This window comes from Anopheles aquasalis, chromosome 2 (assembly GCF_943734665.1).
Source record: "Anopheles aquasalis chromosome 2, idAnoAquaMG_Q_19, whole genome shotgun sequence".
Lineage (NCBI taxonomy): Eukaryota > Metazoa > Arthropoda > Insecta > Diptera > Culicidae > Anopheles > Anopheles aquasalis.
This window is the reverse complement of record NC_064877.1, coordinates 26,202,495-26,222,270: the sequence shown is the minus strand read 5'-3', so window position 1 is coordinate 26,222,270 and position 19,776 is coordinate 26,202,495. Positions and strand designations below refer to the sequence as shown.

General features: G+C 46.9%; 1 protein-coding gene across 1 annotated transcript in view; it reads left to right on the top strand.

Moving 5' to 3' along the window:
• LOC126580826 (neuropeptide SIFamide receptor-like) overlaps window positions 1-19,776 on the top strand; it is an 83,402-nt gene that overhangs the window by 30,162 nt on the left and 33,464 nt on the right. The window contains exon 3 of the mRNA XM_050244093.1: window positions 9,747-9,846. Coding sequence (XP_050100050.1) covers window positions 9,747-9,846 — 100 coding nt within the window. The remainder of the gene's footprint in view (window positions 1-9,746; window positions 9,847-19,776) is intronic.

Here is a 19,776-nt window from a genome sequence, read left to right as displayed (position 1 = left end):
TTAAATTTAGGAGTGAAGTCTGCAAAAATGCATTTTTTCGGTGTCCATTGTGGCCGCGTGCAATATGATTTGAAACTTACGAAACCGTATTTTTTTATTAAATTATAAGTTCATAAAGGTAGTCCCGACAAGCTAAATTTAAATTTTTTTCAATGTTTTGACGCATTTTGAAGATTTTTAAACTTTCTTTCGATTTTGTTGAAAAACGAGTTTTACATTATTTTTAAAAAACCTTAAAGCATTTCAACGAAAACTTGACGGGGCTACCCGGAAATTAGTGTGATATGGAAGTTTATCTAGTAGTCCAAAAGGTTCGGTCCAGTCGGTTTTATGGTTTGATAACGTTGGTTTTGGGAAACGCGCTTCAAAATAGCGAGAAGCATTGAACAAAATATGAAGCGCGATGGTTCAAACATCATTGACCTCGTCAGTTTTGCTTCTACTGATTCATACATTTTACATGAAACTCTAGAAAGGAGCAGCATTTACGAAAAACTGTAAAAATAAATGTCTCAAAAGTATATTCTCAGAATCATGTGCCTAGAACGTTTTAGAATTATATTACCTACTAGTGGTCTCGTGGAATTGATATTACCTACCAGAGCACTCAGCTTGAAATTCAACAAATGTCAATTCATTTTCAATTAAAGTAGCAATACGTGGAACTGTTCTTCAAAACACGGCTGATAAATGTGAAAATCGTTTAATTAAAGTTATCGAAGCACGGTTGCTAATTGAAATTGGTCTGGTCATCGTTCCAATCGACCCCATTCAGAGGCAAACGGTCTGTTGCACATTTCATTACACTAACCCCCTCCCCCCTCCCCCCTGAAAGGATAAATAGGATCCTCCCACTCATCTCTAACACACACGGAACAGGAATTAGTTACACTATGGCTCTCGATATTGATTAGTAAATATGTCGTTCAAATTAGACACTTTCTACGACAGACACGATGCGCTACAGCAAAATAGAAAAATAAACATTGAATCGATTCGTTTAAAGTATTTCAAAACATAAGACAAATGACTCCATCGCTTCCCATACAGCTTGTAGCACAGCAACGAGCGATCGAAAAGCTTTTAACTTCCTTTTCCGGTGATTTGAATCCAGCAAATGCGATAAGAACCCAATGCGTGTATTGAGCTGTTTGCATTCGCTGAAGCGCGTAAGGTACGCGTGTGCGTTTGCGTTGCCCTCCAATGGTTCACGGCACATGATGGACTCCGGAGTATTTAGCGCTGGATCGTCGTCGATGCAAGCAGAGTTACATCGCCATTTCCGTACCCATTGCACCGGCCGAGCTCCCTCTCCCGGGCCAAGAGAGAGAGAGATCGATATTCAATTTGCTTTTTCACCCCGCCTGCCACCATGCGCTTAGCGAGCGGAGCGAAAACAAGGAGCCCTGGCCCTGGCTGCCCATTCTTCTCCGACCACCCCGGTGCCGACCATCGAGATATATTAATTTCAATTTTTCAAAGCAATGGCCGAGAACGGAACGTGACATTTTCATTTCATTTCGATCCTTTTCGTTTCCCTCCACACCCGTTGGCTGTCTGCTCATAACTGCATGCATGCATGCTACCAACCAGCGAGCCAGCTAGCGTCACCTCCAACGGATGAGTGAGTGCGAGCACGATTGGATAGCGACCGGTGATCGGAATCAGATATTAATGGCTCAATTCTTGGAAGGATTTCCGTCCATCCAAAGCGGTGTATGCGTGGAGGAGAACCGTTTGGGTGTAATAAACGATCGTTATCAACGTTGTAATCCCTGGCAAATGAGTTTGCTTATCCCCAGACAGACCCCATCCCCGCCTATCAGGCGAATGGTCGAAGACAATCGCTTCACCACCCACCGGGGACAGATGAAGACAATCAACAGCGATTGGTCTGTAATAGTAGGTGAATGGGGGGGGACCAGTGTGTGAAACAAAACTGTTCAGCGACTAAATCAACCCTTCCACAAACCAGACAAGCGAGATTGAGGTCGCCTTTGATTGGAGGCTGGTCGTGCTGGTCGGCGCGGATCCAAAGTATGTCAAGCGCATCCAGCGCATCGCTTCCAGATCGAATGCTGCATCGAGAGAGAGACACTTGAGAGGCTCTTCATGGGTCGCCTGGAAAGAAGCCTTGCCAGATATTCTATTATCAGCTGCGCCGTGGTTGGATGTTGATTTCACTGGAACCTGGCGCTTGCGCCACAAGAAAGGCATAAGAAATGGATGAGATCGGCTACCCGGCGCGTGTATGTGGTGTGGCGTGCTTTCGCGCTAAAGTGGACGCTTTTCAAGGGGTTTTCGATTGATGCCGCGTTCGTGCGCCTATATGTCAAGCGAGCTGGGTGGGTTAAGGTCGTCTCGTGGCAAAACCCTTCCCACGAATGAACCCGGTGCTTCATCGAAAATCTCTCCCTCTCTCTCTCTCTCTCTTTATGGCCGCGGTCCGCGTCTTCCACGGTTCGGTGCCAGAAGTGTCATCAGCTGTCATACGCGGCGCGAAGAACCCATTCTTTGGTATTTGGCCCTCCACTGTTGGCGACGCTGGAACTTACCTTGGCCCATTCCTTTACCTTTCCTCCCACTTTCTCTTTCTCTCTCTCTCTCTTGCGCTCTCTCTCTCTCTCTCTCTCTTCAAATATGTGCCCTTTAAGACACTTATTAGGACCCTCTTGCACCAGCTCCGGTCTTGTAATATCTTCATTTACGTTGTATAATCCTGGCTAGGCAGAGAGAGAGAGAGAAAGAGAGAGAGGGGGGGGGGGGGGAAAGGATAGAAAGATGTCCTTGAGGCCAGCATTATGGGGGCGGTTGGTTTGCGCTGACGCGCTGAAGAACCATCACCACTTCTGAGGGCCACCACCCCCCTTCGCACACACATGTTGGTGGTTCATGTGGTGGTTGGCGTGACATGGCGGTGCCTATGTGTGCACTTTAAAGAGCCGCCCAGAGGATCAAACTATTTGCTCTGTATTCCCCACTTCACTTCACATGGCAGGCAGCAGCAACAGCAGCCGCAGCGCCAGCAGCAAATAACAGCTCTTCCTTCGCTCATGCCACCGGACCACCGGCCTCCATTTTCCATTGTGTATTACACTCACAGGGGAGCGCATTAAGCTGCTTATCCCTCCAGGTCCGGCCCGAAGGCGTCCCCAATGTCACCGGAGACCGGACTGTTGGGCTGCCAGCTCCAAACGAAGAGGGGAGGGAATTAATAGCTTTTCCTCCAGCGTTGGTAGAGTGTAGTTTTTTTTCAGGAAAGGAATTAGGTTGTCCTACTGCACACTGTTTGCTGGTGCGGGTGGTGAGTCCAGTCCTGGAAGGGCGATTGTGCGAATCCGAGCGAGAATTTCGAGCAAACTACCCTTCAAAATATAAAGTTGAGCAACCGTTGACGACGCGACGATTGGCTTCGCCTTTAGGGAGGGAGTGTTAACATGTGACGAAGTTATGATCAAACTGGATGGAACCGGAAACATGCGGCGGTGGTAAGGTGCACCGGAGCCTCTTCCTTGACGTGATGACGCTGTGATGTAATTGAATTTGTAATCAAAAGTGTTAGTGAGCATCAGCTGGGGCGAACCACGTGACAGACCGCAGTGAAGGCAGGTGTTTGCTTCTCACCCAAAAACCACCAAGGAAAACCAAGCCAAGGTGACCATGCCTCTGGTTACCTTGATGTGACCGGCCTACTCTCTCTCTCGCTCTCTCTCTCTCTCTCTCTCTCTCTCTCTCTTCCCTTCTCTCTTTCTCTCTCTCTCTCTCTCTCTCTCGCTTTCTAGGCCACTCGGTCGATCTGTGCGATGCAAAAGTGGCCAAAGAATGATTCTAATTGGAATTGATTATCCTTGAATAGTTGCCCCGTATCCGGCGCTCCCTCCAGTGCCTCCAGCCCTGTACCGGGGGTGGGCCCATGGGAGGAATAAAAAGAAAGCCTATAGTCCCATGGGATGAAGGCTAGCTGGGAAGAAAATGTAATGAATATTCATGACCATAAACCGGCCGTGCTGACCCTGGGAGATGACTGAAATTCTGGGAATCAAGGGCACCGGGATCGGGATGCCTGCTGCTGCTCACCTGGCAAGCTGGCTATGGGCACGATGGATTTATGGTTCCGCAATAAAGGCATTCCTAGTCAGCTGACCGTTTTGGACAGCTCCATGGGATGGTCACCGTGGGGGGATGCTCTCTGGTTCCTTCGTGGATCACTTGGAAGCGTCTCAAATAATGCGTTCCAGAGTAGGGCTGCTGCGGCACGAGCGGTAGAGTGTAGCACCCTATTTCATACGCTGTTTGAGTGCCGGGTGCCTTGGTGCCGAAGACTGGCCGAAGATGTGGCCTAGAAAATGGTCGCTGCAGGTGTCACGTTTCCTTCAAGCTCCTCTATACTTATCCGCATTGCAAATGCACTGACGAGAACAAATTAAGGTAGTCGGCAGCTTCTTTACAATGTATTACAGCAAAGGGTTCTCTTGCAATTCAACTTCGAATAAAGTTGAATTCAAAATGTTTGAATGTTTTGAAGCACACTTTATGCTATTTAATTCATAATATTACCAAAATTCAGCCGTATTGATTTCATTTGGTTGTGACTTTCATTTTGTTTAGTAATGATGCTATTGTATATATTGTATAGTTTATTGATGATGCTTTCAAATTCAATCACCACCTGGAACCTTTTATGTTCCAAACTATGTATCTCATACAATATAATGGATACATTCGTAATGCAGAAGATTAAATCAGGTCTTATCTTGCAGCAGCATCACATCACGGCATACAAAACGCGTAACGTTGTACATTCACGTGACATCAAATTAATGCTTGGTAATAAGTATAAGCCATTTCATCGTTCGTTAACACTCTTTGTTACATCTTCCATGTTCATTGCAATTCGTGTTTATATTAAGCACATTGATGATAAAGACAAGCAACAATTAGGTGGAAAAATATTTCAATAGGTGGATCGCAGTCTGATAAGAACACGGTACTTCATTACAGCAATCACCGGCGGATAACCTTCCTCACCTAGGTGTTGTCATCCTCACTGGAAAACCAACTGCAAAAGGCTTCGCCTTTGATAACTCATTCCCGGATCATCATTAACACCGACCGGGACGACGATAATGGAGGCAAAATAATCGTCAAACCATACGCAAACGATAGCACTCCCGATGGTGCTACACGGCGATAGCGATGTATCAGGCAGAAGTAGAAGACAAATGAGATATGGAAAAGGCTTGATATGGAAGAGAGGGAGAGAGAGTGAGAGTGCCGTACCGTGTGAGTGGTGGATTTCGAATTCCGCATGCAGCTCATATGATCAGCAACAACCATGGCCATGGTATACCAACCGCGAGCTTCCACAAGCCTCCACGATCCGGCTCTGATGATGACGGAAACAATTTCCCTCCGACGCTTCTCGCGCAGCCCACGGCTACCCGACGGCTTCGTTTTCCAACCGTTACACTCCAAACCAACGAACGAAGGAGACGAAGTGATTTTGCCCGTGAATGGAGTGCATGAATGCCGCTAGACCAGGACCAGGAGCCCTGTGTGTTGTTTGGTACAACACGCTCGAAACAATGGTCCTGGGGGCTGGTGCAGGAAGCATCAGGAAGAATAAGCATCACCAGTAAACCGCTGGCACCGCTCATACATACATAAACATACATGGTACGCGGGGCTTTCTTCTTAACTAGGCCATCCGTACGAAAGTGCTCGCAAACTTCTGCTAGCTCACCGCGGGAGGCTGTTCTTGTTGAACAGTCGGGCCGGGACGGAACGGAACGGTGCAATCCACGTCCATCCACCGAACGTCTGACCTTTCCTAAGAAATGCATCTTTGGCTCGAAACTCTCGAAACGGCTCGAAAGCATTTCGATTCACACTAGCAGGCAGTCAGGCTGGCTGGCAGGCAAACAATGCGGTATGCTGCTCGAGGACTCGAGAACAACAACGCCAGCGAACACCATCCCGGGCCCCATGCATTCACCACCGCCCTTTGTAAACGCCATTAATTTAATGCCTCCATCCGTACATGCTCCTTATGCTTCTTATCCCGGCAGCGGGTGGAGTGGTGGACTCCTTTGTGGGTCTTCTGCTGGTCCGACGAAAGCACCCGGGTGCATCATTACGATCGCACGTTTGCATCGCCCCCCGGGAGCGGCCCTTTTGGAGCGGAGGGATGCTTTATGCTACCGTACCGTACGGCATATCATCCTCCGCCCAGTATCGCGGTAAATGGCGATAATTGTAATTGCTGCACTTTTGTGCTCTTAAATTTGATTTATCGCCCTCGCCACGCGTGAGTGTGAATTGATTAATTATTATGTGGATCTCGGTCTCGCCTCGTGCTTGTACCGGACGGTCCCGGACTTCAACAAGCTTCTGGCCCACGCGAACCACACTAATAGGTGATGGGTGCGTTCGCCTTCCTTCAATGTCTTTTCAGTTCAGTCGGGTGCTTCGAGCAGCGTACGATATGTGCATTCATTGCAATGCAATGCACCGGAATGACCGAGATAAAGTTGTCTCCCATTCGCTACGGACCATTCTCTCAATCTATCTTCATTTGGTAGGGGGGATTAGAGGGGGGGGGGGGGGGGCTTGAGGCGGCGTGACTTTGAAGGAACGGTATTTACTGACGTCTAGAATATCGGACATAATTCCGGCAACTAACTAGTGTCTATTCGTTGGCATTGAAAGGAATTCCATGACCTTTATTTATCTCCTATTCCTGCAGAAATCATACTGACGTCTTTTATAACGCCTTATCTATTTATAGCGAGAATCATACTGATTTTTTTTTAGTTGGTATCTTACGGACGGAAATCTTACTGATTGTTATTATATTTATAGTTTTATTTACTGTTTTCTTGCATTGCAGAAACTGTCGATTTCAGAATTAAAAAAGAATATATTCATAGCCACGTTGCCACAATGGTTTTTTTATTTGGTAGCACACATTTGAGTTTTATTATTTTTGGTTTTTCTAATTGTACCATGGAATTGTCACAATTTCCTTATTGACCGTGGATGCTCTAACCATGTTTGCGAGTCCACGTTTTCTGTCTTTTTGATGACGAATGATAAAGTGAAGAAGAATCTTCACAAGTCTGACAGCATCGTAAAGTTTATTTTAAGAAGAACTTTATCGTTCGAATGAGTTCACAGTACATCAGACGGTGTCCATCCCTACGGCATTACAATGGATCAGTGCGAATGGCCATTACATGCCCTGTTGCTTTAACTTCCTGAAGTACAGAAGCAAATGGACGAATAATGCGGACAACATCAACAGTTCGCCGTTGCAGGTGAATGAGGGACTGCGCGAGTCGAACTACCAGCAAAAAATCCTCGCGTGTACCTCGTGTGCTGAAGTGTATTACAGGGAGCAGCATTGTTTTCAGTTCCTCTCGTGGCCACTGTACGTTGTGTGTTTTCCTTTCAATTTTCCTAAAAGCTTATGCCTATTCCGAAAAAGGAGATGACGAGTTTGATGGGACAGAGAGAGAGAGAGAGAGAGAGAGAGAGAGAGAGAGAGAGAGAGCCCAGGCGAGGCCCATTTGGCGAGTAGCATAATGAACGCGAACAAAAGAGTCACCATTCCTCGGGGGCAAAGACAAGCTCCTCAGCTTCAGACGCCTTGACATCGACCTTGACATATTGAAAAGGAAAACCATCAACGCATCCATTTCGTCTCGATGAAGATGAAATATCACAGTCACCAGGGACTATCGGCGTGTTCCATACCGTGGCCACAATTTCGACAAATTTTCCTATCGGATAGTTAAACATCAATAAGTTAGTATTGCTGTGCTGTGTCTTAAGTTGCAACTTCTTTGCCCTCCATATGAGGCCCATTTTTGCTCATATTTGAGGGCTGAAGTATCTGATGCTCATGAATAAAATGCATCACTTCCTCGCGGGAACGTTGCATGTGCATGTCGGGAAACTACTATGCCCAACCATCCCAAAAACCACCACCTCCACCAATGGCACCAGATAAGTGCGGTGAAAGCAATAGATAAGGGGAACCCAAGGGATCCACACATACGTTGCCACCGGTGCATGGTGCAAGGAAGGTTGGTGCTTCGTTTTATCCAGTTTAGAACAAGGAGGATCCAGCATCAGAAGAAGAAGATGAAGGCTAAGGAAGGCACGAGGAATGGTTGGTGGTGTTGACCAAAGTTCTATCTTCCGAAACTTCAAGCAGCCACCTCAGCAGCCGAGATGCCAACTTGTCACTGCCAGCCCCTCCCGTCCCGTCCCGTCCCGTGAGTCCGTGAACCGAATGCGGTGCTCCTCGGGAAATGCTTGGGAACCGTGATCGAGATGAACACGTGCTTGTGTGCCTGGGAACGTGAGTGTATGAGTGTGTGTCGGGGGGGGTTTAGAAATGTTGTGTCGCAGGATCCTATGATTCTTCTATCCAAAAAGGCCTAAGCAAGGGGCACTGGCCGAGGCCGCGGGACGTGATAATGATGCTGAAACTGTTGGTAGCTCGTTGTCGACGGGTGGCCCGACGTTTGCCAGCCCATGCGAGCGCGTTGCGGTTTGCATCCTTCACGACGCTGAAGATGACGTTAATGATGGTGAGAACGAGCCTGCATCGTGGGGCCAGGACGACGGGACGGCGATTACGAAACACCGACTAGCCTAGCACACCGCGGTTCGCGTGCAACCGCTAATGAGATCGACGCGCTTCCTGCTGCAGCATACTGCTCAGGCCCGAGTGGCCTGAAGTGGCAAAAGAAATGAAAATCCAACTCTGCCTCTCTCTCTCTTTCTCTCTCTCTCTCTCTCTCTCGCTCTCTGGTCCTTAAAAAAAAGAAACTGTTACCGGTGGCACAACTAATGAAAAGGTGCCGTCGGATGCGCGGGGAGGGCACATCCGTGCAAAAGGTACTGGTAATTTCGTAATTTATGAACAACCCGTGCGCCCCGCGGACCGGGTGTGAACAGAGGCCAGACCAAACCGACCGGCACAGAGAGAGGCACTCTCCTTTCCTCCCTTTTTTTTTTTTTGTTATGCCTCTTGCGAAATGGTAGACCACGTTTCGATTGACGTTGTTACCTGATGAATGGGGGTGCACTCGAGGCCCGACCGACGGAGACCTTAACCTCTGACATTTGGACCGCGAATCCAGAGAGAGAGAGCTAGGGAGCGAAGCGTCAGAAAGGCTTCGGACAAGAAAGCCGCACTCGTGATGCCACGATGCCACGATACAGTTGCAGCGCTCTAATGTGCGTCGACCAGCATCTGGTGCTGACTGGCTAGCTGGCTGGTAGGCAAGTGATACAACGAAATGATACTGGTGGTGGTACATTTTTTCCTGAGCTCATTAAATCTCTCCCGGTCTATCTTATCACAAACCCGGAAACCGATGGAGGCGCCCAACGCGCGTGTCCCGCTAGGAGCATCGCATCACGATCATTCCCCCATCACAAGTGGCCCTCATTCGCCCTTTGTTATCCACACCACGGCGCGCATTGCGCTCAGTCGACAGTACCAACGGGAGCCACTTGACGGGATTATGCTAATTTTTACACATTCGGCTGACACTCCGATGCACGCACACACATAGACACACCTGGTGCATTGCTTCCGCCAACAACTCATTCCCAAGAAGTACAAATTTTAATCAAACTTTCTAACACCACCGAAAACTTCATGCCAATGGGCATGGGCGATCTTATCCAACACCACTGACGCCATTTTCTCGTTCTTTCATTCTCGACAGCGTGGATGCTGGGCTGGTTGATGTGCAAGACGGTACCGTACATACAGGGCGTCTCGGTGGCTGCCTCCGTCTACAGCCTGATAGCGGTGTCACTGGACCGGTAAGTAGTACCAGCAGCAGCAGCGATAGCATGGAGACGATCCACTTCCGGTTATCCAATGGTTGCATAATCGGCACCATCGGTACCGTCAGGTTTGAAGGCTGGAGGTTGCGAACGGTGGTAGCCGCATTACCATATTGGCCCGTGCCAGGGTGCATCCTTGAGTTTCTTCCAATTGATTCCGAGCAGAAAGCCCACTTCGCCGTTTCGTCGGGGAGGAAGAGAGTGAGGAAGGGGAATCTATTGCCCAAATTAACGCCACTCGGGTGTACAGAGATGAATGCTAATTTGGACATATTTCATCGGCATCGGTGCATGCCCAGGAAACCAGCGAAGCCAGTAGCGGCCAGGGCATTATCCTGCACCTGGCTGACTGGCTGGCTGGCTGGCTGGCTGGCTGGCTGGCTGAGTGACTGGCAGATAAATGGTTCCCAGTAGAGTTACAGAAAGCTTCTTCTTGCGTGACCCCAAGTCGTGTGCGTGCGTATCCGTCTATCGTCATCTGTTGCATGTGTTTGTCGTAAGCAGGCCGCGTGCACGCAGCGATGGCGTGGCTGCTTTGACTGGGCTTGGCCGGTCGTCTGCCAGTCGATAACAAAGCAACATATCCCATTTCGCAAGGATAATCCTAGATGGACTCCCGGCTCTGTCTCTCTTTCTCTTTCTCTCTTTCTCTCTCTCTCTCTCTCTCTCTCTCTCTCTCTCTGACATAATACCATTGTGGTAGTAGATGGCCTCGCTCCGAAGTCAATCCGATCCGGGTGGGGGCCAGGTAATACATATTCATCGCCAGCGAGCCATCCACTATTCGGCTCTGGTCGACCGAAAAATGAACTCTCTGCTCCAATGCCACTTCCACTGACCGTCACTTCAGCGTCACTACTCCACAGCTGCAAGGTGCGAGAGGAACGGACATGCTACAAATGTTGCTGCCCCGCATTGACATGTGCAATGCAAATGCATGCATGAAATGCGCCTTACGATTTTACTGGGACACCGAGATGCCGATAAGGGGGGAATCGCATTAAAGTACGGTGGAATGATATGTTGACAGCCGCTCCACACATAGTCAGACATCTGGTTCGCTTTCTTGTTGGACTTGGGACTTTTTAGATTGCTTTGAGTTGTAGGTTGAAAGTTCGATTCGAACGTCGGGGAATCATTTCCTGACTCTACGACAGGTTTCTCAATAGTGTCTTGTTCAGTTGGATCTATTTCATCACCTTCGCTTAGTCATTAATTTGTACAACAAATTTGGACCATCCGGTAAAGCGGATGCCAATTGGCATCCACGTACCACTTTGCACCAGATAAAAAATCCATATTGTGATCATTTGTTTTTGTGATGTTTGTTTTTTTTGTACAATTTAATGATACCTATTGATATCTATAAAATAAACTACATACACTCGTTAACCGGTTGATGTGCACGAGAATCGTTCACGAAAGAAAACAACACAAAAGACAGTTCTCACTTTCTCAGGGTTTCCTTATTCCGTGTGATAATTTTTTTAAATGTTCACAGCACATTGCGGGACATGTTTTCAATATAACTTTTTAACTTTTTTGATCCACCGGATTGATAGGTAGTTTGTGTTCCATTATCGAATACATTATGTATTTTCCCGAATTTTAGAAATGATGTTTTCATCGGAAATCCGTGATTTTAATTTCCGTAGAAATTTCGATTGAGCATTTGCGATTCAAGCAGTATGAGATGGACAGGATTACTAATCTTATAAATAAAAACAAGTTTGTATGTTTGTATGTTCGCGCATCACACAAAATCTACCGGGCCGATTTTCACCAAACTTGGCACAAAGATAGCTTATTACACCAGATGATCACATCGGGAGTCCTTTTCCCAGGATTCCCCTCCCTTCTCCTCCCTCCACAATACCAATGTGTTAGGAAAATGCATAACTCTACAAGTTTTCAAGCAAATTTCTCCAAAACTCTCAAAATTGTTGCTGGTTGCTTTATATACCATGTGACAAAGTTCGTTTCTTACCGGACAAGGGGGAGGGGGAGCCACCCACCTACACCATCTATCCTTAAACTTCTTTGTAGGACAATATAGGCATCATTTCCAATATTTTCGGGGTCTCTAAATTGATTGGTTATATCAAAGCGAAGTTTACTCCATTCTTTTACCCTCCGCATTCCCTTATGCCTCCCTATTTAAAGCAGGTAGATGGTAATATTAAATCACTTGGTTTAACACTTGGTTTTAAGTTCTTTAACAGTAATTGAAGCCAAATTCAATCCAAAAATAATAGGAAATAGAGAGAGCAAAAGAGAGAGAGAGACAGAGAGAGAGAGAGAGAGAGAGAGAGAGAGAGAGAGAGAGTTGGAGAGAGAAATGGAGAGAATAGAACAGTACATCTACCGCTAATTATAAGGGCGCCAAAAACAACTATGATGAATATCCTGCACAATTTGCGTGTTTATACCTATCCCTACAAATCATAGCACCGTCAGCATGCATGGCTTTTCCACCACATAAAAGCAGAAAGTACCATGTGTGTTCTCCGCAATGCAGCGTTTGGAGAGCAGCTTCATATAGCAATAAGATTTTAATTGGCACCGATCTTTAACACATGATATCGGAACCAGCGTGACCATTACATTGTTGTTCTAACGAAGATAGAATTCATTACCTGCACATGGATGGGGGATTTGTTGCGAATTTACCATGGACTGACTGCTGTTTATGATCATGCATTATCAATGTCAATTAATTATTTTTACTCTTATTATTTTGGTCAGTATCTTCTACAACCTGCACGTGCTCAAGATAAAACTCAAGCTGATAGACAGGTTAAATGCTACAAATGATAACGTGCTACAAATACCATTCGACATAACGGCGATATAGTGGCATTCGACATAATGGCTAAAAATATCCTATGCGAGTGCTTGCTGGATGGAGCAAAGAATTCCTTTTTTTTCAAAATACGTACCTCATTTACAGCTAGAGCTGTCCTTGAACCCCCCCCCCCCCCCCTTACAAGGAAGCGATAGGGCTGCATGATAGGGTGCTATGTCCATGCTATCATTAGTTTATGAAAACCCAATTTAAGCACTCTGTCAATTGTGTAATTTCCTCTGCGTACTTCCTTTCCGATTAAGCTGCTAAAGATAATGCGGCTGAGGTTAAGCGGTCCACTGCCATCGATGAACTCTTCCTCCTCTTCCCCCAGCAGACACTTTATGCTAAGTACGCGAGCACGATGCCAACCAAGCGTAACACTACGTGGCGTCACATTGTCCGATGCGTTCAAATGTCGATGTTAGCAACCGATTTTACCAGTTGATTAAACTCGCAACCAGCGCAAGGGCTCGCGGGTGGTTTGGGTGGGCGGTTCGGTGGGTTTGTTGGGGTGGGTGAACGATGAACCGACTGCTGCCAGATGCAGTTTGCATCGATCCGGGCCCGGCCTCGGCCCGGCTTACATCAAACGCATTTTTCTCTTCGATGGTTCATTAAACCAAAAAATTGCAGCAAATGAACTACTTTACGAAGTGATTAAAATGTTGGCGCAAGACCACCACGAACCACACTATCAGTTCGTTATTGATCCAATAATTAGTGTAATGACACTGTGCAATGACCGAGCAACACCGTGGGGAGGGCGCGTTGATTACTCTTGTTAGGCATGGTGTTTGAGCGATCTGGGGTTCTTGCGAGCGATCTTTCCACTCAGTGCGCTCCTCCCCTTCCACACCGTGCCACGATCATGGTACATGTTGTAATCCAAAGCTGCGCTTTCCTCGCACGCGCCACAATTCAATCATGCCAATCAATTTCTGGCCTAATGTTTCAAAATGTCACCAGCTCCCTTCACCTGCGCGCAATATCATCGCCATCATCAGCTCCGCAGGCCCCTTTAGCGATTCCGCCATGCCAGCCAAGCAGCCACCGCCGCTGAACGCCGTGTTTGAGCCGGCATTCAAGATATTAAGCCAATTACAGCATTTTAATCGATCGACAAAATTGGCCACACAGATGCGCCGTGGCGATGTTTACCGTTCGCAACCGTTTACCGTGGTGGGCCCGCGCTCGTCCGTCGTCGATAGCTTCGTTCGAGGCTCAATCGCGCTGGTTGTGCGCGGGCGGTGGTGAGAAAATTGAATTTACAACCCCACCAACCGTTCGGATCCGTGGCCTTACACCATTGGCGAAACGGGCACCGGTCGCTGTTGCCGTAATGTCAAAACCGAGGGCGAGGGCGAGTAGCTTGGTTCTTCCACCGAGCCACGGTGGTTTTCGGAGTGTAATGTGGCGGTTGTTGGGAGCAATTATGTTCTCCGATGCGAGAATATTGTTGTATTTTCCTTCAATTTGTTGATGTTATGAGCATAACATAGTTTGCTTGTTTGTAGAATACCGAAGCGCTACCATTGGGAAGTTGAACAAGCGCTTGCAATCCTTATCTGCCCACCTGGGACTGCAATCGTTCATCTTGTTGTAGATCATATTTGTGTATCTTCGTTTAATTTCATGTTGACGCGGTACCGGTAAACCGACCACTAAGCAGTTTTTTTTAATATAATGTTTAATGTCGGTTTTACTAATGAAGATATTTTATCATATATTTTTTAACTTATGGTTCCAAATTGATCATTCGATGGAATAAGTGATTTGTATTAACCGTTTCATCAGAGTTTAGTAGCTACTGGCACTCTCAACTTCCCTGCTCCCACCAAATACACAGCATGCAGTTTTGCAGATGAACTTGAATAGTTTTACCCTTGAATCGTGTTTTTTTAAAGGCTCAAATTTTCATCTTTGTTCAAGTTTTCATCGAGGTCTATACACTTTTTTGGTAACCTACGCTGTCGTTGTCGTCGCAACTAAATTTTGCCCTGACAAACTCGATACGACTCGATGATTAGTTTGACATCGTTACGTCATGATCGTGATAATTAGTTGTTCAATTATTGATTGTTTCATAAATATGTTCACCAGATGTCGCAGCGTGCAAAGAATGATATCAAATGAAGGCTCGCGCTCTTCTCACCGATAGACTTGGTTTGTGCAACAGCTTCAGCTTTACATACTAACGAAAGCGTTAGCAGGGTGGAGGTCTTCAATGTTCGGACCACCAGATTTGTGTGGCCGTTTGTGTGTATTTATCACTATCGTATATGCCTTTCAATTCACAAGCAAGAGACATTCCTTCGATGGTTTGATTTATAAAAAATATTTATTTAAACTCCCCTCTTATCCACGTGTCCGTCCAAAGTCCAATAGCATGCTTTTTATTGTGCATTGGGCTCCAGTGATTTTTAAAACAAAAGCAATAGCACACCCGCTTTTGAATCCTTTCGGGGCCTCATAACTTTAATTACCGTCGCACCAATGGCCAATTGATATTGCATTTTATAGTACACGAAGCCATTTAAACCGCCGAACGAATGATTCTTACAATTACAAATGACGAAACCGCGAATCCAAAGAAGAGAACCCTCATAACTGTGATTGCACTCGTTTCGCCATTCGGTCCGTGTGCCTTCGGCGGCCGTTTCGGTGGGCCAGTGCAGAGAACCCATTACGCTGCGTAAACATTCGCATCCGGCTTTATCGGAGTCCGCGTTTTAATTACCGGAACAAAAATGGTGCAGCTTCAATTCCATTCCAAACAAAAAAGAGAAAATAATCCACTCGGCTTCTATCGTTCATACGTAACCGGCAAATGCAACAACCAGTGTGCGACCGCAGGCGCCATTATTATTTTTCGAGCACTGCAACCTGCCTGTTTATGAGCCCAGCCACAATTGTGGCCCGTTGGATCACTCGCTGCACACCAAGCGCTCAATCGAAGTTCAAAGGTCAACCCTTTTAAAACAATCGAACGAACCATGAATCGACCGTACTGCCTGGATGGCCCACCACCTTCCATGACAAACGGATTTTTCCTTAACGGACGGTACTGCCGTCGGCATGTTTTGCTCATCGAAAGTATGTAATGGTCGTGGCACGCTACCCAACCCGCTGTCCGAGTACAAGTTCGAGCGTGACAAAGACGGGGGCCAAATTTCGTCATGCTAGCAGCGGCAGCAGGGGGAGGTCGTACTTCCATCTACGGACAATCAACGGACAGCGAAGGGCCCGCCAGCCTGGTGCAAAGCAACACGAGAGCGACCCCGGGAGTTCAAAATATTAATCAAAAACCAAAAACCCTTTAGCCGTGCCCGGCAAGTGCCATGCCACTTGGATCTCCGTGCAACGCGCAAGGCCGCACCGACAATCGGCTTCGATCACCCACCGAAGACCCGCCTCGCACTGTCGAAGGGCCGACGCAGTCGCAACAAACAACTGATCGCTATAGCTGGTTAACCGATCGAGAAGACCGATAAATAGGCCAAACGAAAGGCACGTCACGGAGCGATCCACCATCATCTCAAAAGATCTTGGTTCAAGATCGCCAACGAAAGCTCGGGTCGTACAGCGAGCATTGAGCAGTTGGCACAGTTTTTTCGGGGATGCCTCCATGGTGTAGCCGTTTGACTCCGCCTATCTGACCTTGAGGACGGCACTACTCGGCTATCAATCATTACCACGCTTGGGCGGGAGAAGCTTGGCTTCGCGAAGGTACAAAGGTGCTGCGAGTAGTTGGCCCTTCGATCGTTGCCTATCAGCGTGGTTTCGCTTTTGCGATTTGTCATCTCTAGCGACTCGATGTTGGCCCATTTGCGGCTCGGTCTACGGTACGACAGATTATGTTCTGATTATGGGAGCTTCATTTTTAAAGAGAAGCCTCGTCGGTCACAAACTAAAAAACTAGACAGAGAGATAGAGTGAGAGAGAGAGAGAGAGGAGAGAAGGAGAAAAAATGAGCTAAGGGTTGATGATGACATCTTTTGACGGACACTCGGCCAAATCGGACTTACAGGACCCAAACGTGTCTACGACGCATTGCAACCAACGAACGAGCCAACTGAACAAGCTGCAAACCGTTTTCTTGGCTTTGTGATGCTGATAAAAGCAGTGCCGCTTAAATTAATTAAAATGGCAATTTTTGTGAGGATACCGTGTGAGGATACATTGTACGGTAGCCTCGATACAAGAAAGCGAATTTGCGGGAAAAGTTAAACCGAAGGAAAACGAAAAGAAGCCTTTCTGAGAGTAGCATGAAAACGCAGTTATCAGCCGGTGTACTGTGCCAATGATGGCAAATGTTTATGTTTTGAGTGTTTTTCGAGCCTCTTAGAGCCTCCATTTCAATTGAGGGGCACGAAAGCGCAACCTTAACCATACCCTTGAGGCCGTAGCAAGTGACACAATCCAATAGTGTGCGAAGCATCCAAGCCTGGACGCTTGCTGGCACTAGCCCGCTGAACGGAGACGGTGCTGGTACGGGACCAGAGGAGTGGCCACAGGGAATTGCATCACAGCATAATTGAAAGGACTATGGCTGGCTGCGGCATAATGAACCGGCCATGACTATGAATATGCATCAAGCCCGAGCACCGAGTATCCGCCACGTGCATTGACCATACCGTGGCGCTGGAACGTCCTCGAGCAAACGCAGAAGAGCAGAGTGGCGTACGGTGCTGCTGCTGCTGCCGCGCGGAAGTCTTTGTTTTGAGACCCGTAACCTGCACCGTACTGCACAGATGCATCAAGATCAGACGCCAGAGTTCTGCCATCAAATCGTATTACCTTGAGGGAATGTATGGGAGAGAGAGAGAGAGAGAGAGATTTGGCTGGAGGATATGCGAAGAAAGGCGCCCATGGTCGTTCAAAGATGACGCCAGGTGACGAACTGTGACTCGATCCGTGTCGGTACTGAAGGCTGATTGGCTTACTTGGCGTTTCCGGCGCCACCGGCCACCACCACACTCGATGCTCGTGTCTGCTCGTGCGGACAGCAAGGATTTTCATCCTTGGCACGCGCCACACCATTTGTCTTCATCACCTTCGGTGGGCAACCCCCATTGACATCGCCCAAAAAATGGCCAAGGGAGATGCAATGCGTTCGTTCTGCATTGTCATTGTCGGGACGGGCACCGTGTTCTGCCGGTTCCGTGCCAGATGCTGATGAATAAACAAATTTATAAGCGCTTTCGCCGGCCGGCCAGTCCGCTGGCAAACGACAAAGTTGGGTGCGAAATGATAAGGCGAGACAATCGCCTTCGAGCGACTTCGGTAATTGGTTGCAATTGTAATGCAACGGTGCTGGGAGTGTGGCAAAAGGTGTGGAGAAAACTTTTTTTTCCAGTCGACGGCTGCCTGGGAGCATTTTGGAGACCGAGTCGTTTTAGTCTTTTTTTCTCAGCTACCAAATGATAGGAATGGTGTAAAAGCTGGAACGAAAAATGTACCCTTACTGGTAGAAAATCAAAATGAGGTGCCTTCTGCACCACATTCAGTGAAGCGTTGGTTTCGTGTGGCGGAAGACGTCTTTTTCTTTTAAAAAGATCTGCGAGGCACATTAAATAATCTTGTAATCGCGCGTTATTAGCAGCCTATTCATCTTTATAATGTATAACACAATGTACGAATGCGATCTTTGGCTAAAGTAGTGAATTTAATGAAAATGCCATTAAGTCGTAAACAATAATTGTACATTCAGATCCTGCAAATGTGTTCGTAAAACACGTGATCTGTTGCATATTGCAATGCTATAAACATATTGCTGTTTCTGGCTTCTGTATAGCATTTGTGGGCATAAAATTCACCTGAAAGAGATGACTAAATTGCATAATATGCGCATAAGTGGACGTTCGGACTATACTGAAGTTTCATTAAATTATGCTGTCATTTCCGTCTTCTTTTTGTCCTTGGCTTGTCGGATTTGGTTCATGGTTTGTCCTTAAATAACATTTGAAGAAGAAGCTTGATCATTCTATGAATCTATGCGTAATTGTTTCCCTGATGGTGCATGTTGCGTGTTCCGTTGAAAAACTTCTGTACTTTTGGTACCCGTAAAAATCAACGAAACAATCAAGAAACATACACTGAAAATCTGGCAGAAATCCGAAACATGCGTCTTGTCTGTTATTGTAATAATACAAATTAATAAAACACAGTCCACGATTCAGGATCTAAGGGTAATCCTATGCTGCCTGAATGCCAATACCTTCCAGAATATGTTTGCACTTTTTCCTAGTCATCTTACAGCCGTGTTACCGCAGGGATTTACCTATGTACCACTAGAATTGCCGTTAACTATCACACTATGATGCAACTGATTACTAGTTCCATTAAATCGTAATGCCGAGAGAAGATCACCATTCCAAGTGGCTCAAAGGCAACTCCAACTACTAGTGCAGCATAGTAATAGGGCCAGGCGCTTAACGAACGAGTAAATAAGCAGGCGTTTTGCTTCTTTCATCTGTTCCTGTTTGCTCCTCTTCGTGGCCGCAAATAATTGCCGACTTCCCTACCGCACTTCTGCCACCAGGATAAGCTGATTTAAATGCAAACACCACTCGCGAGACCACATGTTGACTATTCGGATCTACGCAAACAACTTGCACTACGGCCGCGTTTTGGGATGCGATGCACACAGCTTGTAAACACGTAAAGTGTTTACTAAGATCTCAACGGAACGGGGTAATTTGATTGAGAGTAAAAATACCACGACCACTAAAAAGAAGGAGTTAACGCAGTTTTCCATTCAATAATACTGATTGGAAAGCATCACCTCGGTAGCATTAGAATTAACTCCGGTGTTCACTCCTTCCACGCAAAATAATAAGCTACGGCAACATTTCTTCACTGTCACCGTCGAAAGTCTGTTTTGGAGAAGCTGTGCGGAGTGAGTTGCACTCTCTCTCTCTCTCTCTCTCCCTCGGATGGGATGGAAAAATTGTTCTTTTACGCAACATTTTACTGTCTACCACCAACGGGACTGAAAAGGAAGAGGGAGCAGGGGATCCTTTACCATCACTGCTTCTCCACACCGGTGACATTGGCGC